The sequence below is a fragment of the Tachypleus tridentatus genome, chromosome 11 (assembly GCF_004210375.1).
Source record: "Tachypleus tridentatus isolate NWPU-2018 chromosome 11, ASM421037v1, whole genome shotgun sequence".
In the NCBI taxonomy this organism is placed as follows: domain Eukaryota; kingdom Metazoa; phylum Arthropoda; class Merostomata; order Xiphosura; family Limulidae; genus Tachypleus; species Tachypleus tridentatus.
Window position 1 is genome coordinate 62772708 of NC_134835.1, and position 22938 is coordinate 62795645.

Sequence of the window (22938 nt, forward strand, 5' to 3'; positions counted from 1 at the left end):
CTTTAATTCAAAAGTTTTAGAAGTTAGAAAAATATAAATATGATTGAAACCTACTAACAAGCTAATACTTTCTAATTTGTTTTTGTCTTCAGAGTTATTGGCTCCTTATCAAACATGGCAGAATTTGCAGAAGTATTTAATTGCAAGGCTAAATCAACAATGAATCCTGCACGGGACCGATGTGTTCTTTGGTGACAATTCTGTCAATGTACTCCGGCTCATATATCTATTTCTAATGTTATGAAACTTCAAAATTATGCAATAAACGTAACATGAAAAATAAAATCTTTAGTATCAGAGAAGTTTCAATTACAACTATTCTTGTTTTTTATGTCTACATATATATATGTATATATGATTTTATGAATTTTAGTTATCTGGGGACTGTTGCAGTTTTCTCAACATTTTGTTCCTGCTAACTGAAGGAAAATGTACAAAAACTAACAATGTTGTCATCAGTATTTTTAATAAACCATACAATTAAGAAACACAGTACTTCCATCACCCTTCTTATACAAATGTTATCTCCTGTTGGTTTCTATGTCAAGTACCATGTTTTGAGAAATTAAACCAATAAAGATTTTTATACTTATTTGGAGAAGGAATTTCTTCAATACAGACCACCGTTTGAATTAAGTTATATAACTCTGATATACTGAAATGAAAATCATATAGGCCTTATTGGTTAGACTTTTAATGGCCAAATAAATCAATATGATAAATATCCTCATTCCTGCTTCTGCCAAGTCTTTCCTAGAAGTTAAGCAACTAGTAACTAAGTATATGTTGAATAATATGAATAATAAATACTAAACTCACATGAGCGTAAAAGCTAATTTTAAATTTGTTGTAGCCGAACTTTTTCATGTAGTAAGTTATATTTTCATTACTGCATAATACATGGATGTCACCTGTATAAAAACAGCTTTCATACATTAAACAAAATCACTGTATTCTTTAGTCACAACAAGTCATATAGACCTGCATTTTAAAGGTCTTAATTTTGTAACCTCAGAAAATAATATACAAGACATACATATTAGATGCTACTGTAAAATTTATTTCATTAGTTTTGACACACCTTTGTGTGCATTTATTTAACAAACACTGATGCTAAGAGTTGTGAAAAGCAGTTTACTAAGATCTGTCCATTTTTTATTGTTTAAGTTAAATTGAGGTAATTTGTGTAACATAAAAAAAAATTGACATGAGACACATATATTTATGAGAGCAGATAAAATACACTAATAATAAATAGCTAATAAAATTCTCAATTTATCATACATTTTATCAAACTGCTAATTTTATAAGAATAAAATATATGCTGTCCACAAAAGGATTCACACTACAATAAATGTTTCAGGCCTAAAAATTCAAGTTTCTTAAATGCTGCATTTGTTTCTCAATAGTAAAACCAGACCATTAACTAAACTTATGTTTTTCTTTTACTAGTGATGTTTTTAAGTGAGTTTGAAGTAATTTATTAATACTCCACCAAATGTATACTTTTATTTATTTTTTTTGAGGTTCACTGAAGTTTACTTCTTCTTCCATAATTTCACTGCTTGGCACAGGTTTTCTCTAGGTATTTTAGTAAGATCCGCATGCTGAATTCAAAACAGTAGAGGAAAGTCTGTTTGCTCAAGTTCATAATCTACAATCAGCATACTACAACAGCTCATTGCCTTCATTCTTTGCAAGCTTGTACTATGAAGAGGCTATTCCAATTAGAAACCCTCCAGCAAATCCTGTTGCTAAGACAATATTTTCTTTCACAAATTTCTGACCCTACAATGTGAATTAGAATAAATTAATTATGAAGTAAATGACAATTCTGAAAAAAACACAACAATATATACTTTGTTCTGGAATAACTAAGCTATAGTTAATACAGTAAGGTACATCTCAATACAAAATTTCCTGGGAGCTTTTAGTCAGTTTTTATACTTAAGTAAATTATTTTCTAAAATCTCCACTTAAGAAAATTTCTAAACACTTACACAGGTAATTCTCCCTTTATCAAATTATTTCTTTGTGATGTGTCTTGGCTAAGTTTTACTTTTTGAAATTAGGTAATTAAACATTGCATTTTATGTAAGCTAATTACATAATATTCTACATAAAGTTCAACTCTGATTTGATGTTTCTCATTTGTATTTATTTGTAAGTTAAGCAAAAAGCTACACAATGGACTATTGAGATGTTCTATATTCTGCCTGCATAAAATGTATAGAAACATTATTTTCAGTAAATCAATGTGTTAACTAAAACACAATTTACAAACCCTAAAGCATTACTACACTTGCAAGTAAAAAAGAAATATATGAAAAGTTAAACTAGATTGAAAAATCACAAAATCTCATTTAATATGTTGAGCCAAAAAGGTTGCATCTAGCAATTTCAATTTCATATATTTTAATTACCTTCCTTTAAAAATGATTAACCTATTTGTTGAATGAAAATTTTCAGCATATTTCTGAAAATTTCAGGGTCTTCAATTTTAATGTCTTAATGATTTGCTTAACTTCAGTGAATAAGTCCAGATGAAAGCACATGTATATTAAATATGTGCTATGAACCTCAAAATTTGCAGGAGGCCCAAAAAATAAATAAATGAATAAAGAATGAAGGGAAATATATATATATAAACACTAGCAACATCCACTGTAGCAGGGATAAAGTACAACTGAGTTGTTAATTTTAAAAGATCACAACAAATGTTTTGCATGATGCCAGTTTTTAGGGTTAAATATAATTTAATTTGCAGAAATATACAGAGGAATCATAGAATTATTACTTTTCATTTACTTGAAGAAAAAGTGTGTTACTAAAATTCAAGTATTTCTTTTTTGAGTGCTTTAATGTTGAAATGTTAGAATAATTTACACAACTCAAAGAACATCAACTATAAAATTACTGTATTTTCTTATTAAAATCATAACTTATAAACCAATAAATAAAATCATAACATGCAGATATTTAACAAGCCATTTCTGACTCAACAGCAACACAAATAGTAAGACACCTTGAATGGACCCCATGTGGCATCTAATCTTTCTTTTCTGAAAATCAATGGGAAATTTATTATTTCATTAGAAATCTAGAGGTGTATGGTGATCTACAATTGAATATCACTCAAAGAAGTAATGATTGTTTTTGTCAGTATAGTTGGGTGAATTTTTTTTTTCTCTAGTTCAAATAATGGCTTTGACATTGTTGTAGTATATTACTGATGTAACACTCACCACTCTCAAGCTTTTTTTAAAACCTATGAGGAACTGCTGAAACGTGCCAAAACCTCGAGTGTTTGTTTTTGTCAAGATGGAAACAAAGTCATATTCAGAGCTAAGCTGCATATGTAATGCAGTGATGTATTATAACTGTAGTAGGTGTGAATGACATGCCAGTCTCTTCAGAAAGTAAACCATAAGAGAAGGCAGAGAAGCTTTGGCAGAAAAGGTGCTGTTAAGTGCCCAAAGTAAGTCTGCATAAAAGAACACTAGGCATACAGGTGTATCCAATGGCTTGCCCTCAAATGGAAAAAAAAGAGAAAGCAAAAACAAATTCTGGTGATTCAAGATTTTTCTAAGTAAAGTGGAAGTATATTATAAGAAAAAGTCCTAAGATAAAGGCAGAATGATCCCCAGGTCATGCCCTGTATATCACTCTTAAGCTTCAAGATTTCCAAACAAAATAGTCACATTTTCTACCTCTGAGTCAGTGACTGTTTATTATGAAAATATAAAATTCATTTGATAAGGATCATTATTTCAACTACCTGTTCTAGGTATCTCGAGAAACCTTTCTGAGCATGTTTTTCTAAATGTTTTGAAGCCGTCTCCATATCTTTACTTAACTGGCTCCAGTTAATCTTGATGTATCCTTGGTGTTGAGCTATCTGCAAAAATACAGAATAATTGGTTTTGTAGTCTCAACTGAAATATACTAGCATTAAGTACACTTATTTATTTCCATAATAGTAATCATATACTATTACTATTACTATATCATAATTCAGTACAACTGAAATAGGTTGTAAGTAATTCATAATGTTGTATTAATGTATAACTTGTAGAAATATTTATCATGTAATAGTAATCATATACTATTACTATTACTATATCATAATTCAGTACAACTGAAATAGGTTGTAAGTAATTCATAATGTTGTATTTAAGACTGAAACAGTTTTATTCAATAAACACACAAAAGATTAAATATATATACTAGCATTAAGTACACTTATTTATTTCCAAACATTAATGTATAACTTGTAGAAATATTTATCATGTAATAGTAATCATATACGTAAGATGTTATATACAAATAGAATGACAATTAATGCAGCATTCTATAAAATCACAATTTATCACTTGTGGTTTAACTGAAAGGGTTTGACCTTCTGAGTCCAAAATTGTGATTAAATCTCAAAATTGGTCAAGATATTATTTGACCAATAATATGCTGATTGTTCAAATCAGCAGTACACAATTTGTACTGTTAAAGAAATCTAAGTATATTGGATTTGAAGCTCTTAATTTGATTTCCAATTATTATTGGAAACTTATAAGTTTTTCTAAACTTATCAACTCTATATCACTAGAGTTGATATAGTTTGTAATCAACCAAACAAATTGATTGTACAATTTCACACAGTACAATCTTATCATTATACAAATAGATTGTACAACAATCTACAAGTTCTATCTAACTATGATAGAACTATGAGTTCATCTTTGTAATTGAAAAACTCAAAGTCATTCTATCAGCTACTATGCCATAGCTAAAAACTGTAAAATAAAACTTGACTTTCCATTATCAAATGTAAATATCAGTTCAGGTTCATTACCTGTAAAAGTAGTAAGCTACCTCCAACTGCAGTGGCAGCAACTTTTCCAATTTTGGTGAAAACAAATCCTGTGCACCTTTATAAATGTAAAATTAAACTGAATCACATTAAAAAAAACTTACTGAAATAATAAGTTCAAATAAAAAAATATTGTGGTTGAAAGGCAAAGAAAAAGAAGTTTGTAAAAACTGCAAATTAGTACAAAACAAAATTTTAAAAGTTTGAAATGTGTTTAAGTCAAATTACCTGTAAGTCAAAAATTAGTTGTATTCAAAAAAATGGTCATTAAGACAATCTGGCTGTTTATACAGCTCTTTTATGAATAAGCCAACATATGTAATATTATTTACTAGAATGACTTAAGACACTACAAAACTGCTATACAATTATACAAAATTAAAATAAATAAATTTTGTTTCTTAAACATTCTGATTTCCAAAATACAAAATTACTACAAAAAAATCTTTGTAGGACAAACCATATGCCTCAAATAAAAGAAAACAAAATGTTCAAGAAAAATTATGATGATAAAAGATACTCGCACAGTATTTTGTATCTAGCATAAAAGATCATTGTTCTGGATACTTATGTCTAATTAACAGCTGTAGAGTCTAAGTTTTCATACTGTTTATGAAAGAAGTATAACCTGAAACCTACTGTAATTTATAAGTTATAAAAAATGACCAATTAACAAATAAGTTTGATTTTATCAGTAAAAGTTACAAACTTAAGCTCAGTTATCAATGACATTTTGTATGCACAAGTTAATTTTCAAAAAGCATGTAAATTTAGTGCATTGAAATAGTTTTGGTACAGTATATGAATATTACAGTTTCTTTAAAGAATAATTTAAATCTTTGTCAGTCTAACTAAGTTTGTTTTAATCAGTATTTTCTCTAAATAATTAGTCACCATCAATAACCCTATTATTTTAAAGGAACTAAATATACATCTGAGGTCTTTCAGCCTAATGTTTTACATGTTAATAACCTAATCTTAAACATACATATTAAATATAAAAAGCCTTTTCTTGTTGAGATGCTCACATGCTGTCAACGTGGTTAAAATTCCAAATGTCCTTGAAACAATTCAGAAAATGCATAAATTTACCCATAGTTCTCTAGCTTCCCACAACTTATTGTGCTTTTATCATGGAAATGTATGCAAACTCATTTTTATTGTCATAATATATATTTTATGGTTGGATTATGAAAACCACATTTTCTGAATTTTAACCAGGTACTTACTACTGAAGTACAAAAAACATAAATGCTTCTGGGTCACAAAACTGTGGTTTTTATGCAGAATGGCAACAACCTAGACTGACTGAAAGTGTTATCAAGCTGAGTTGAACATAATCCAGAAATACAGCTGATTGAACTGACTGAGCTCACAGAAAAATGAATACAACAGATCAACCTCACAAGAAATTGGAAGCAGGAACACTCAAAAGATGCATTCTTATCCTCACCCTCATTACTCTTTAAATAATATTAAAAAAAAACATTCAGATAAGGTCACAGGTGATGGTATGACAGGAAGGAGTAGCTTGTAATGTACTGGCCAGTACATATATATATAAAATTCTTGTGGTAATGGTTAATAAATGAAAATACTCCTAGAACTCAGGCCTCCTACATCCATATCTAACACAAAAACTAGTTCAGTGAGTAGGCATCAAAGAAGAACCAAAAGTAAGTATCACAACTGTAGAACAGTGCAATGTGAACATAAAATAGGTTTAAAAAACAAAACAGTAAGGTGTTTCCCTATCTAAGTTGGAGATATTAGATATTATATGTACAAAGCTAATTTGTCTCTTTAATGCCATGCATGTTTCATTGGAAAAGGTACCTGCCAAGGCATCATCAGTCACTAGATGCCATCCTCTGTTCACTTCCAGATGACATCCCTCATGAGTGTAAAAGGTAGAAGATGAACAAGACAAAAACAGAGACATACGTGTAATATGTGAGAGTTTGAACTGGATAAACTTCTTCAAACATGAAGTCTCATCTACAATGATAGTTTTCTAAAAAAATTATTAAATCAATCTACAATTCCAAATATCCTTATTATTGATAGTATATTGGGATTGATAACTCAAGTATGGACTGTGTGATAAATAATAACCTAATAGGAATTCCATCTGGTATGAGGAATTACAAGAGGCAAACTGAATCCTAAAGTTGAAGAGACAGCAATGTGATATAATTACAAGTTTAAGAATATATTTGAATTAATCCACATAATAGTTTGAAAAATATCCTTTGAGTACTTTGATGTCAATGACATCATAAAATGTTGAATTTGGAAAAAGCTAACCCAAAATTAATTCTTAAAACATGTGGGAACATCCTGATAAACAACAAAGATAAACTGCATAAGTCAGTATTTTAAAGCAGTCATAACAGTATCTGAAGAGCATGATTCACTCTATGAGACACTCATTGAAAAATTCAGGAGAAACAAGATAACAATGAGAAACTTGACAGGACATAAAAAGCTGTTTTTTATGTGTTTTTTTTATCAAGAATAAAAATCAGTCAGAATATGTAGTGCAACAGATTAAAAACAGAGGTTGTCATCTCTTTCAATCCATATTAAGAAAACCTGACCAGTGTATTACCGGAAACAGACATCATGTATGAGAAGCATCGTGAACACAATTACTAAGAAATCAGAAAGTGGAGAAACAAAGAAATTTGATATCAAACACATGGCCTGTTTATGACAATGCCTAGAGCTATGGGGTCAATAAATAATGGAGACAAAAAAGATTGATGGCTTGTATGGTATCTGAAGGTGGCGAATAAAGCAGCTCTATATAACCAGCTGCAAAATAAAGCTGATAAGCCACAATTATGAAACAAATATACAAAGAAAGGTGTAACTGTTAAGAACTCAGAGATAAAGTATATATTATGTCTAATGCACCAACTCCAAAAGATATTCCTATGAGACTGATAAATAGCCAAAGAAAAGCATATGCAAGAATGGATTAACATTTGAGCCACCTGTAAAAAGAATCTGACTTCTCACAGAATCAATATAATAATAGCCAGATGTAAAGTTGTAGACATTTAGACATTGAACATCCCTGTTGCAGATGATAATTCCACAGTAGTAATGAGACTAGTTGCCTGTGATAAAGTTGATGAAACAGAAGAAATTAACGCTGAGCAGTCCAAAGCAGAACAGAAAGAGAACCTGGTACTTTGAGTAGTAGATCTTGAACCACATCTTGGTGAAGATGGTAAGCATAAAGAAAGAGTTTCTCTCAAGATGTACTCAGTGTATCCACTGCTATAGAATTTGGATCTGTAACGGGAGACTATTATAGTGAAAGAAAATGGTTGGTTGAAGTGGTGAAGGCATTAATCATGAGACAACCCAGACATAAACAAGTCCACTATATGAGAAAAAAGTGATGATCTTGAGAAAACATCATCTAGAATGTTTCTTTCAGGAATGTGATAGGCTTGAAGATGAACATGTTGAGAATGAAGCCAACAAATTGGAGGGAGACTGCAATGACACAAAAGCTGTGATAGAAGCTACCACAACAAATTTATTTGTGTGAACTAACACAGTATGGTAGTGGTGAAGAGACAGAAACAAAGTTCTGAAACTTTCACCATGAGTCCAAAAACCAGAACAACAACCACCTGACATAATGCTCCAACTTTTGAGAGAAACATTTGTGAAAAGATGAAGGTTGAAAGTATAAGGAAGAAATGAAGTTCATGCTGTTGACAGAAAAAAGTGATGATGCATAATAACAAGTTGGTTGTTTAGAATTAACTGGTGCAAAGCAACTAAACTATCTGTGCAAACATCCAGTGGAAAAAAAAAGCAAAATTGTTATAAAAATGTAAAAATAATCAAAGTAAACTAAGCAAACTTCAAACAGCTGGCAATAAATTAGAGTTGAAAAGGTCAATAGACCATAAAAACTTAAAAACATTAGTAAGATAGACAGTATCACCATTACCAATGACATTTTCTAGCATCAGAGGTGAACACGTGGTAAAAATGTCTAAAATGATGTAGTTGCTCACAGTCATAATAATGGTATGATAGTAAAACATGGTCTATTGTGACTTAAGTGTCAAAAAAGCCACACATTTGTGCATTAGAGCCAAATAGAAGAAAACAATGAGTTAAAAACTGTGACAAATGTGTAGCCTAGCCAGAATGACTTCTACCTTCTGATCTGTATGGAAACAAGATGGCCACAGAGCAAAAGAAGGTTTAATCTGTAAAAGCTTATTATCACATTGCTACTGCAAGTCAACAGCCAATTGGCATGGAGATGATCCTTAAATACAGGACTGTAGTCCATATATGGGATAGGCATGGCCATAATAGCACTAGAGAAGATGAATGTAGCTGCAATGTCAGCGAGCTCATTCCCATGAATACTGACATGATCTGGTATCCAGAAGAGCTGAATAGAAGTGGATGTTAATAAGAAATGGGCCAGATGGTTTTGAATATTGATGAGAACAGGGTGAGAACTAACATGAAAATATTCCATGGACAGTAGATAGCTAAGTGAATCAGTGTAAATAGTACAATTTGTGTACTACATAGCTTCTACACGATCCCAGGCAGTGAACACAGAAACTACAGAGGGGATCCTGTGTACAACTACCAAACCAGAACAAAATATGGCAGAGTCTACAGAGTAATCTGATTTCTATTCCCATTTATATGAATGGTTCAAAAGATGTTCGGCAAATAGAATAAGGTACTTACAATCTGGAGTACCCACCTTCCTCAGGTGACTCAAAGAAAGGTCAAATTTGGGGATGATAATAAGCCATAATTGGATGAGCTGACCAGTGGAGGCAGCAATGTCATCTAAGGTCAAACCTAATTCAGCCAGAAAAGCCAAAAGGAGCAATGGCAAACTGCTTATTCTGAAAAAGCATGGCCCACTGAAGAAGAAAAACACAAGTCCAGGCAGAAAGTTGTGGTGAGGATCAAAGTTTGGAAGTATAAAATAAAAACAGCTGCAAATAACAGAGGTGAACAGAAGGTTCATGAGACTCAGTGTACAAACTCTAGACTGAGAAAGTGCAGAAAGCCCCCGTGCACAGATAGTGAGTAGGGTTCAACATCTTCAAGGCCGAGGTCCTAACAAAGCCATAGACCAGAGGCCAGTTTCAATCAAATAAGGACATGATAGATCTTTAGCACAGAACATCGATCTGCTCCACTAGAGGTGGAAGAGATGATGTGGAGGATATTCAGTGCTCTTGTACCCTTGACGTGTAGCTGCTTGATGCATGGAATGAAAGTCAGCTTTCAGACAAATGTAAGCTTCAGGAACTTTGCCTCGGGGAGCACAGAAAGTGCAACTTCACTGAGATGGAGCTTGGAAGTGGGGTGAACACCCCTTTGGTGACAAAAGTGCAAGCAACCAGTTTTAAAGAGAGAGAAAAGGCAAAACTGTTTGCTGTAGTCCACTTGAGTAAACAACTGAGGACAGTCTGTAGCTGCCACTCAATAACCCTTATGCTCAATAGCTGACACAAGATGTGGAAGTCATGGACATAGAGTCTGTTTCCAACTATAGGAGGGAGTTGTTCAATAATGGCATCAATCTTTATACTGAAAAGTGTGACACTCAAGATACAGCCCTGAGGGACTCGATGTTCCTGTGGGAAAGAATAGAAAAGTGTTGAACCCACATGAACATGGAATCATTCGGTCCATTAAAAGAATTTTGATTAAAATAGGCAAATGGTCACACATCCCATATGAGTGGAGGTCTTGCAAAATACCATACCTCCATGTAGTATTATAAGCTTTCTCAAGGTCAAAAAGTACTAACAGAAGACGTTGTTGCTTGAGAAAGGCTTCCTTGATTGATGTTTCAAGTTGAATCAGGTGGTCCACAGTGAAGCACTGTTGTCAAAACCCACACTGAGCAGGTGAGAGAAGGCTGTTTGATTTGAGGAACTTAACAAGACAAGAATTATCTTACAGAGACAACTCATAAAGCAATTGGATGGTGGTTTGAAGTAATCTTGGTATCCTCTCAGGCTTAGAAAAAGGAAGAATAAAGCCCAGTGTCATGGGAGTAGTTCATAAAGTGAAGCTATAAATCCCAAAGGAGAAAGGACATTTCTGGCAGAAGATGTACCAAAAACCATGTTGGTATTAAAAGAGATTTGACATTCTGGATTATCCATGTAAGAAAAGTAACTAGTTTTGTGGTCAAATGAATAGTTATGAGAGTAAGTTAACCAATTGTTAATGTAAAGGTGAAAGCTGATGTTGAGGTAATAGAAAACACCAACAAATGCTTTGAATACTATATATAAAAAGTAAGGAGCCAAGCTAGAGGGAAGGATAATTCACTGGTAAGTTATTCCCAATAGCAAAAATAAAGAAAAGAATTGGATGATGGATGAAATAAATATGTAGATATGCATTATGTGTATTTGCTTTTAGCATCCAAAATGGCTTTGACTTAAAAATTTATGCAACATTCTCATATTTTCTACTTTGAAATGGAGTGTATACAGAGTTGAGACAAATCAGTGACTGATCTACAAATCTGGAGAAGCATAATACATGATGTCTACATCTTTCTAAACATCTGAGACTTCCTGATCCAGAAGTTGCACACAAATACAGTTGAAAGGATAAAAAAAAAAAAAAACTGTTGCAATGACATAGAAAGAGAACATCTAATGTGAAAGTAGGCAATGAGCTGAAGGATATGTTGAACTCAAGGACATCAAGGCCAATAGTCCCATAAGTGAACAAATTACTGAGATATAATTAGTTAATATTTTTAGTTATTTATATGCAAAACCGGCTCGTTTGGGTTGAGAAAATATTTTACATAGAAGAGCGAACAACGTTGACCGTCTTCGGTCATCGCCAGGTTCACAAAGAAAGAGGTAACTGACCGAAGATGACCACATGTTTGAAAGGGGTTGTGTAACTGTGTGTCTAAAATGTAGAGGGCGGTATTAGATGTTTGAATATATAATTTTATTTATATTAATATAGGTATAAAGCATGCCTTTATATTGGTTTATTTTGGGTTTAAGTTGTTGTATAAGTAAGGCTTCTTTAATTTTATGCTTGTTTATGTTTGTTTCTTTATTTAGTATTTGAGTGTTTTCTATGGTTATGTTGTGTTTATTTGACTTGCAGTGTTCGAAAACATGTGAAGGTGACTTTTTATGTTCTTTGAATCTGGTTTCCATTTTTCTACTTGTTTCTCAATATAGAAGTCGTTGCAGTTATCACATTGTATTTTATAAATAATGTTGGTGTGGTGTTTGTCAGTGTAGTTTTACATAGTATAGACCTTAGTTTTGTGCGGGTTTTGAATAAATTTGGTATTAACTGGAATGTCATATTTGTTACTAATTTTGCCAAATGTTGGTTATTTGTTTGCTGATGTCAGGAATATATGGTATACAGCAGTATATAGTTTCGTGGTTTTTTGATTCGTGAGCTGTATTTACTTTAGTTGGTTGATTTTGCTTTCTGTCTGGGTGTGTGCCTATAATGTTTTCTACGGTTTGTGGAGGAAACTTATTGATGTTGATGAAGTAATGTTTTATTTTGTCTAATTCATCGTTAATTTTATCTGGTGAGCATAGTTTTATGGCTGTGTTTATTTGGTTTCTTAGTATGTTGAGTTTTTGTTTTTCTCAACAAGTGGGTTTCTCGACATCACTGATTTTTAGTTATGCTTTCATTTTTACATGGACTTATCAACTGCCTAAAAAAAATAATTAGCTATATCTTGCACAAGTTATGGTTAGTAAGTGTTAGGTCTAATAACAATAAATGAAAAGACAACTTTACCATCCAGTAATCCCTCCAACTGTTATCTGTTTAGCAGCAGAAGCCTTAGTAATATCACCCAGAAACTGATGAAGCCAATTTTTTCCATCTTTTGCACTTCCTCGAATATCCAGTATTTCAAAGACGTCATCAGAATCTTGATCTTTACCTTAAAGATGATCATGAATGTAAATATAATAGGAAACACGTGCCTGGAGGTAAGTTACTAAAATTCTGATATGTTGACAATGGTCATGTAGTCTTGAAATTTGTTAGGCTTACATGAACTTTTTGCTTGCAATGGTAAACTCTTGTAATTAATCTCATTGAAAATTACTTTACTTTGATGTAGAAGTACTCAATAAAATGAATTACAAACATATCCTAATATTATAAAGTTATGTGAAGTAAAATGAACGTCAGGTCTTCAAGTAATTTCTTGATACTGTGGTAAACTGTTATGAAAAAGAACTTTTCAAAACAGTTTATTTTAAACTGTGACCTTATTTTCAAAATTAACTACCTCCAACAGGAAGTTACAGCAAAATATGCACAAAATATTAAAACTCTTAAAATTAAAATAATTTTCATATTAAAAAGTAATAAAGATATCAATAAAATATTTACATTAACACTTCTACAGAGGTGTAGTCTACAGCAGGTATAGTTGATAAATGTATTAAAAACATCTACTTAAAAATACAACGTTTCTATCTAGTTAGGCCATCATCAGGTTAAGATGACTGCTTTTCAAGGTGATTCTTAACCTAAGCAGGCCCAAACATTGTTACTGTAATGTGTTTTTAAATAAACATTTTCAATACCCATAATAGCAATCCCTACCAAAGATTTATTTAGGGAGTTTGAAAATACTAGATACCTTTAAAACTGCCAATTCAAACATACTGCTAAAAGAATTCTAGGGAATACAATCAGACAATGTTTATATACAAAATGCACATGACAACTTGTACACAATTAATTTGTCATTATGGAACAATTCATGATGAAACAAGTAAAAATTTATTTTATGTTCATTTCATACTGAAATATACTATATGTAAACTAGATACAGTATCTAGTAATATCTTAAATTTTTGATTAACTTTTCATGATTGTTCTTCTATAAAAGCAACAGTTGGAGAGAACATTAAATAGCTCCATTTACTGAACTAAAACTACTGTTTTCATAATAAATCCTAAGAAGTAGTGTTTCTTAAATGTTACAGAAAATAACATGTTGAAATCTAGAAACGCATGGCAATTACCATGAACAATTCATTAACTTACTATGCTATTTGTTTTCAGACACTAACATTCTTTTGATAAAAGAAACTAAACAAAAGCTGATGAAAGAGAACTTACCACGCTTCATCGTCCTTTAAACTTTTACAGTCAATACTGAAAGTGCAATCAAAATATATTTATCAGAAACATTCACAAAGAAATAGAACTGCTTTTAATAAGTTATATACACTCTAATACTGCTATATTTCAGTAAAACATAAATTGATCTTACATTTTTCAAATATAAAACCTCTACAAAGGAGAGTAAGTTACTTTCTATGAAATAATTTAAAGTTTATATCAGTAACTAAAGAAAGTTTAACCCCTTCCATGTTTCACAATTTTTGGAATTAAGCTCATAAAGAAAAATCAGTTTTTTTTTTGATAGCTTAACTTGTATATTAATGAAACAAAATTTTTATGATGTTATTATAATTCTGCACAACATGTTTGATAAATAAATGGCACTTCTACGGTTGTATGTGATATATTATTTTAAGTAAACTAAATTATAGAATAGCAAGTATTTCTGAAACATGGAAGGGGTTAACCTCCATTCACTATGAGCATTGATAAAATTTTCAATAGCACACCAGTCTTTTATACATCATTTTTGTCCTATTGTAACAACATGTGTTAATCATGTGACAACATTCCACCAATTATACTGTGCCACCCATACCAGCACAGACTACAGCACAATCCTCACTTTCAAGAATTGACAGATACAAACACCAGCAAATTAGTGGGGAGGAAGTATATGAGAAGAGGTAAGCACCTGTCAGAAATATTTTTTAAGTGTTAGAAAATGTTAACTTACAAAAGTACTACTTCCACTCACCAAAAGCTAAAATCCTACACTGCATAGGAGCCACTAAAGGGGCAAAACTAATCAAGTAAGTAAAAAGCAACTGTCATGAAAGAACAAATACTCCATAATTATAAAAGGAGGTACACTTATGGAGTACAGTATTACTTCTGGAAGAGGTATGTGCTTTGCCCAGTAATGAACAAATTACGATACAAAGAGCAGAAGTTAATAGACAGTACACCATGTTATTTGAGACCGATTCTACCTATAAACAACTAATAGTATGACCATATATATAACATGCACGAGCACGTGACACAATCACAGTGACAACTGAAGGTGCTTCTTATCAGACATAACAATATGTGGCTAAGATTGAAGGACCATAAATGAATATGAATAGGCCAAATGCTGTCTACTCAGGCAATGAAAATCCAAAGGAAGCACCTTGCATAAGACTTTAAGATCAACTAATGCGGTCTGCTTGGCAAAAACATTCATTTAAAATACCTTGAATTTATATTAAGATAGACAAGTGTGATCAGCTCTGGCAAAACATTCTGGGAAAGCATCTAGGTATACCTTAGATTGTATAAAGTGTGTTCCACCTGGGCAGAAAACATCTGGTTGAAGCACCTTGCATAGTATTTTTAATTTCATATTTTGTAAGTAATTTATTTAAAGATCAACAAGTGTGGTCTGCACAGGAAAGAAACATCCAGGGGAAGCACCTTGTGATATTATGGAGTATATCAAGTGCAGTCCATTAGGGTAGGAAACATCCAATGAAAGCAGCTTGCATTAAAAAAAAAAAAGCGTGGTCAGCCGAGGCACATACAAGATGATAGCTCACATCTTATAAAGTGGGTACATACATTTATAAAGTTTGTCTTATTGTACAACTCCCACTCCAGAGGAAACCTCCAAAGTCCATTACACTAGCAACTGGGAACTGTAAATAGCAAGGACTCCCACAAACCACCAGAAGAAAAGGGGGATTTACACACTTGGGAGTCTGGAGAAACAACAAACTGGAGACAGTGCAATGGACATCCATGATTCATTGTTTTAAATAAATAAGCCTTAATGGAAAAAAGTACAAGGAACACATTACAACAGATTCAAAGGGAGGACTGGATATGGCATCAAGGGTAACAATGGGATCCTAATCCAGAAAAATATAATAATGTGGAGGATGGGCCAGACAAAAAGAACAAAAAAGGAAAGAAATAACTGGAGAAGAGTAAACATTCCAGAAGTGGGATAAAGTAAGGCATTCAACAGGATAGTTTTATAAAGAGCAACAGTTAAAGCAGACAAACCCTGAACAAACAATCAGTTGAAAAACCAGGACAGGTAAAAACAGATGGACAGGATGGTCATGAGCCATGGCCAACAGACCAAAATCTGAAGACCAATGCCTCTGTTACATGGACAAGAAGAAAGTAAATGGTATAGACAAAGAATGATTTTGCATGAGGGGCAAATTCCAGAGCTGAGGCATCAGATTGGACAAAAGTCAGGAATGAAGCTGGAGTGTGATGATGTTGAAATGAAAAACATCTGTTTGTGATTGTCAAATTGTGCTGCAATGATAGAGGAAGATATCTACCCTAGTATAGATGATGCAATATAATCATTGGAGGGTAGTCACATGATCAACACATGTTCCTGTAATGACACTAAAATGAAAAGGTATGATAAAGAGTGGTGCACTGTTAAAAACCTTAGCACTGCTGAGGACAAATCAAAGCCAAGATAGCTTTGGGTGAGTGGAGGTAATGTTGTTTCAGAAAAACTAATACACTATTATTGATATGAATTAAAATGTAAATTATTTTCATCAGATAATACAAGAGAACCAGCCAATGAAAGAACAATGTTATAACAAAATATTACAATAAGACTCTAATTACTACTCAACATTAAACATTTTGGAGATTAAAATCTAATGTAAAATATTTCACTTACTTTTTAAATTTATGTACACAGAAATTTCAAATTTAAAAGAATATTTCATGGAATATTAGAAAACATAAGTATGGTAAAACTATAACAATACAACACTGTTTTTTTCATTCTCAAGAGTTAAATTTTACATCAAATTATAACAATTATCTAGTTGAAAACTTATAAAATATCCAAGGGCATTGTCAAAATAATTATTTAGCAAAATCAATAGAAGTTTAATACAATTAGTTGTTATAAACATTAACACACAAACCATTAAACACGATACTATTTATGTCCTAAACAATTTTTTACTTGGTAATATACTTGCATTCAACTGAGAATTCTGTAAAACAAAATGAAAAGCATGTTAGCTTTTCAAAATACATTTTAAGGTATGGTTAAAACAAATCAATTATTTTTAGTCAATTTTTTTTCTGCAGCATTTATTTTCCTCCAAATTATTTATACATCTATGCTATAATTGGTTTACAACTAATTGTGATGTTACCATTGGTTGAATAAAGTCAAAGTATAATATCCAGAATCAAAATACTTCTGTGAACAAAATTAATATATAAAAGATATGTTCTCTCATCCTCAAAATTATAATTCTACCAATCATTGCTTTGACTAGTTTCTGGGAATTTCACTCATCAGTAACCAGTTATAGAAAACTCAAGAAAACAAGATTAGGCCTCTTGTAGTTGTGGTATGTCTGTGGTGCTTGGGTTGTATTTTATTCACCACAATAAACCTATATTTATAAAAATATTTGAAATTTATAACTTTGGGTGATAAATGAAGTAATGGCATTAACTTAAAACAGCTTGTTTGTTGAGTAGTTTAGAAGCTACAAGTTAATATTACATACAACAGCAAGGTTTTACTTACTCCAATGACTACAAGTAAAGAGTTTAACATTTAGAGCATGATAATTTAGTTTTAACATTTAGATATGTATCTATGATTCACAACCAACCAAATTACTTCAATTACACTTACAACTGAGAAAATGTACAGTACAGCCTCTTATTGTCCCAACAGATTACTTGTTATACAATTTTGATATGTATTGCATCCTTAAATAAATGATTTTTCACCAGTATTCCTTACTAAGATGAGACATACTGAGTTGTAATTTTTTTTATGCCATGGTTCTTTACTTTCCAAGTGACAATAAAAGGCTATTTGGCTTATCTATTGTAATCTATCCTACTTTCTACCCTATGCTACATATGGATACTCTTTGTTGGATATAACATTTTAATCATGTATTAAAACTTTGTGTCCAACAAAGAAATCTTCCATCAGGTTGGCCATGACCTTCAAAGAAATACAGAAATAATTTATTTTACAGACAGTCCTGATCTCTAAAATGCTCATTAAATCTCCTTCAATGTTGCAATGTCTACCACATCTGCAAGAAGTATTTCATAGGCTGACTACTCTGTTAGAAAAGTAAAACTGCCTTAATTAGAGTTGTGTTTAGTTTTAGATATCTTTAAGATGTATTCAGATCTCTCTCTCCATATTGTTATTATTACTGTACACATCATTTATTGACACAGAAGAGAGGGTTAACCATACATTCTCCCAGTGTCTCAAACAATCAGTGAGATTAACGAATAGCAAATTTCATTAATATATACGTTAAAAGGTAGGACAAAGTAGTCTGTTATAAAAGGAAACATTTATTACTAATTGAATAACAAATTATTATTTGTGAAAAGTAAGTATTTTTGATAAAATAAAAAAAAAACAGGTTAAAACCATATTTAGAAGAATTACCCCAAAAATGAGTGACTTGGTTTTTAGTAATCCATATTACCACCAGTGAAGCCAAAATATTCCATTAATTTTTATATTTGTTACAATACTTGGTGAAAAGAACTTGCCAAAAAAATACATGCATTTATTATGTAAAATACATGGGAGGTAGAAGGGGGCAGAAGTAATGTGGATTAACTACAATATAGATACTATTATTTATATTTTTGAGGCACATATTATGAGGGGCTCTGTACCCAAAAAAGTATGGATCCATGAGAAATTCAGTGAATAAACAACCAATAAAAATGTGTTCAAAAATCGATGATATCTATCATTAGTAATTACACATGTAGGGTTAAAACTAACAAATTAGTATCTCTGTGTAAAGCTGTATAAGCATGTATGGTCATTCCTAAACAATGTCAACAAATTGTGTGCATAATTAATAGTAACATTTTATATTTTATCATTTATAACATCCTTTTAACAGTTTAAGCTTAAAAAATTCATTGTGAAATAACTGTCACCATCCTTTGTTAGGTTGAAATGATGCATTAATTGAAAAAAACACTCTGCAGCATTAAAATCTTTTTAACACTAGAATATTTGGACTTATAAAATTGTTTCATATCATATTTATTTTTAAACCTTTTGTGCAAAAGACTCAATTTCATTACAAATAATCTTATGCAACTGCAAGTGGTGTTAACACTACCACACAGTCTCAGTCACACATAAGGTCAGCAAAATTGGCAAAAAAAACTACCAACCAAACTAAAAGGGAAGGAAATAAAACTTACTACTACCTAAAACACAATGATTAGATTTAAGCCAATATTTTGCCATCACTTGTTTATTAGAGCAACCAATACACTTGCTAACCAGTTATTTAAGTTTATACAAAGGAGCTTAAATAAAACCAATCATGTTTTCTGTAGTAACAAGTCATGTTTTATTTCTCTTTTTAACAATTAGACCTCTCCAGTTTACACTATAAATTTTAATCTTGCAAAATTGTCAGCGAATTCTTACTCTTAAATTTTACAGAACTTGCAACTTATTAGTACAATGACAACATAATAAAATTTAACTTTAATTTATTTTTGGATAGTCAACATGGTTTCACTGAGGGAAAATACTACCTTAAAAACCTTTAGACATTCTTTAAAAAAGAATGTCTGCTTATGTAGGTGAGGGTAAATGTGCAGATCTGGATTTTTAAAAAGCATTTGACAAGGTGCCACACAGAAGGCTTGTAAATAAATTATCTCTATAGGTGTAGAGAACAAGCTAGAAAATTGGTTAGATTTTGTCTTAAATTTCATGCAAAGCAACATGAGAGCTAACCTTCCCTAATTTAGCAGCGTAAGACTAGAGGTAAGGCAGCTAGTCATCACCACCCACCACCAACTCTTGGGCTATTTTTTTACCAATGAATAATGGGATTGATTGTCACATTATAATGCTCCAAGGCTGAAAGGGCGAGCATGTTTGGTGTGACAGGGATTTGAACCCATGACCCTTGAAGTTGGATAGAAGAATGGATGTTAAATATCCAGCCCAGTCAAACTGGATTAATGTCAGAAGTGGAGTAGCTCAGAGCTAAGTTTCAGGACCTTCATTCATTTTTATTTACATCAATGACACAGATAAAGGAATAGTCAATAAATTATTTAAGTTTGCTTATAAAATTATGATCTTTGGTGTTGCTGGCTGTCAGGATTCTGCTGCTTTATAAAAGGACTTAGGTCATCTAGCAAGTTGGGAAGAAAAATGGAAGAACGGTTTTAAATATAATATATACAAAATAATTCACATGGATTATTATAATATGAATTGTAAGCTTATATCTGGATGGGAATAACCTTATGAAAGAAAGGAATCTCGGTGTAGTGGTTGATCAGTTTTTTAAGCCGTTCAAGCAATGTGCTGTTAATTATAGTAGGTCCAATAGGATTTTAGGTTGTTTCTTCAGAAGCATTAAATACAAATCTAAAGAGGTTATATATTCATTTTAAAGATCACTGGTTAAGCCATATTTGGAATACTGTGTCCAGTCTTGAGCTTCTTAACTTTAGGAAAGACATTAATTAAACCCTTAAACAGCTGGAATGTTTCAGGTAGCAGCACCAATTAATAATGACCACCGTTTGAAGGTTAATTGATGGATAGGGTTCAGGGGACGAGAAGGCTACTAGAAAAGTTTTAGTTTAGAGCTTTAAAGATAGGACAGCCGAGGTCATAGACAGTCCAATACTGTCTACAACAGCTTGTTCAACTTGAACTTGTCCTGTTGTTGACCCTAAACATTATGTTACGTTAATTAGTGCTATGTTAAGGCCAGTCAACAGAATTAAACATTACCTGTTCAGCTAAATTTTGTTTTTGATGAAAGTGTAACTGGCTGATTTAATTACAGATAGAAGACTTTTCTTATTCACAAAATAAACCACGACACCATACTTCACACCTATTCCCGTTTTCGTTTCTAATATCGCTGCTGCCCTCTATTATAAGAGATAAATAAATGTGTTATACATTTTAATTCATGTGGAATAACTTAGTATTAAGTCCATACTGTTCCATTTACAAGAGAAATTCAAAATAATTAGATATCTAGCTTCAAAGCTTTATCTTGTGTTTTTCTTTTTTGTTGTAGATTTAATTTTGATTTGTAATTGTTTTCCCAAGGAAAAAACCCTATGTACGTGCGTAAAGGGCGTGTTACCCTTGAAGAAAAACACTTATCCAGTTTTCACACCTGATCAACTTTGTGAATAATTGTGTCATTGTATTGGTTTTAATGCGTTTGTTGGCTTGCTGATTGTATACGAAAATACAAAATTCGGAAATTCTAGTTTTATTTTTTGTCATTGGGACTTTCCTAATTAAATCGGTGAAATATTCTGGTAAGCCCCATTAGAGCTTAATCGTAAGCATATATCTCTATGCAAAGCTAGTTCTTTGTCAGGTTTGCTTTGTTTCCATTGATAGAAATAGGTTTTTCAGATTTTGGCCCGGCATGGCCAGATGAATTAAGGCGTCCGACTCGTAATTTGAGGGTCGCGGGTTGAATCCCCGTACACCAAATATGCTCGCTACATGTGAGAGGAGATGGATGTCTCTGGTATCATGTTAACAATGTCTCCAACCAAAAAAAAAATGAAAGTGGTTATGTGAAAATTTAGATTACACACTATTATCTTAGGAATGGACCTACTGAAGAATTTGTCACTTAGTTTTGCATATGCAACAGGTCAAATGTAACTATGTAGAAAAACCATTCTTTGTTCACCAGATTAGATACATTAAATGTTTATGTATATGTAACCATAAAGTGATTGTTCATGGTGTATGATGGACACAGTTTAGAATGTTGTCATTTCTTCTGTAATGATAGAATTGATGCATGAAAGACTATATTCTGTTTGAAAAGTAAAGTAAATGTGCTCAAACAGTTATCTGTCTAATGTCTAGTATCGTACTAGTGATAGTCTGTAATTTCGGGAATTTGACAATTTAGCTCCTATATGAAATGATTGTTGGCATGATTGCAAACGTAGAGATGAAACCAGTGCATATTGCAGTCAGTGTAGTGAATATCAGTATGAACAAGTTGCTTCTTGATTGCATGAAGTCTCTAAATGATGAGTGTACTAACAAATTAAAGACAAGACATACACAATTTCAAGAAGTTTCCTATTCTCCTTGTGGAACCAGATGAATGATTTGTCTGGAAAACAATCATGTCTCATAACACAGATATTTAAAGAGGGGACAATACATCCTTCACAGAATTCTTGGTCATCTTTAGTGGTAATTATCAAGATGAAGCAGAAATAGCAAAATTATGGGTGAACTAATTCTGGGATAGCTAATGAAGTAACGCTGAATGATATCTTTCCATAATACAAACAGATGAATGTCTTGGTACATAAGAGAGTAGGTGTCGTTTCTACAAACTAGATTTGGCTTTTGACTGCTACAAATTCAAGCTAAACAATGAAAGTATACCAAAGATTGCTTTAGTACACGGGAATTACCATATGAATTCACCATCATGCCATTTGATTTGTGTAATGTACTTACCCTGTTAATAAGACTGCAATGGGAGAGCCGTCTTGTCTATGTGGCTGACAAATAGTTCTTTGGTTACACAATTCATATCACAGTCGAAGACATAGAAATGATACGTTAGCAGTTAGGTATATAGGCCTGAAACAGAAACGAAGATAATTTGATTTAATGCAGAGGGAAGTGGAGCTTCGTTGGAGGATAGCATATAGGGATAGAGTATCAACTTATTGTGTGAATATCACAGAGACCAAGGAATGTCCACAGCCCAAGACCAAATAAAAAAGTGTTCCAGAAACTTTCCATGTTTCATGTTGATTTTATCCAGTTCCTTCACACAACTATTTGCATTGAATGAGGTTAATAAATGCTG

General features: G+C 32.0%; 2 protein-coding genes across 2 annotated transcripts in view; one reads left to right on the forward strand and one right to left on the reverse strand.

Moving 5' to 3' along the window:
- LOC143231366 (neprilysin-1-like) overlaps positions 1-730 on the forward strand; it is a 67887-nt gene extending 67157 nt beyond the window's left edge. Inside the window, exon 22 of the mRNA XM_076465910.1 lies at positions 93-730. Within this exon, the coding sequence (XP_076322025.1) occupies positions 93-195 (103 nt within the window). The 3' untranslated portion in view covers positions 196-730. The remainder of the gene's footprint in view (positions 1-92) is intronic.
- Positions 449-20997, reverse strand: LOC143232296 (FUN14 domain-containing protein 1-like). The gene is made up of 6 exons (XM_076467526.1): positions 20856-20997; positions 14036-14071; positions 12692-12839; positions 4850-4925; positions 3779-3898; positions 449-1788 (listed from the first exon to the last, which is right to left on the reverse strand). Exons 2-6 carry the CDS (start codon positions 14043-14045, stop codon positions 1708-1710), a joined length of 435 nt encoding a protein of 144 aa, XP_076323641.1. The 5' UTR covers positions 14046-14071; positions 20856-20997; the 3' UTR covers positions 449-1707.
- Between the last annotated feature and the right edge of the window lie 1941 nt (positions 20998-22938).

Coding starts and splice junctions, on each gene's coding strand:
- LOC143232296 (XM_076467526.1), bottom strand. Junction 3,899..4,849: donor GTAGCTTACTACTTTTACAG/GTAATGAACCTG, acceptor GTATTTTTGCAG/ATAGCTCAACACCAAGGATA. Junction 1,789..3,778: donor TCTCGAGATACCTAGAACAG/GTAGTTGAAATA, acceptor TTCACATTGTAG/GGTCAGAAATTTGTGAAAGA.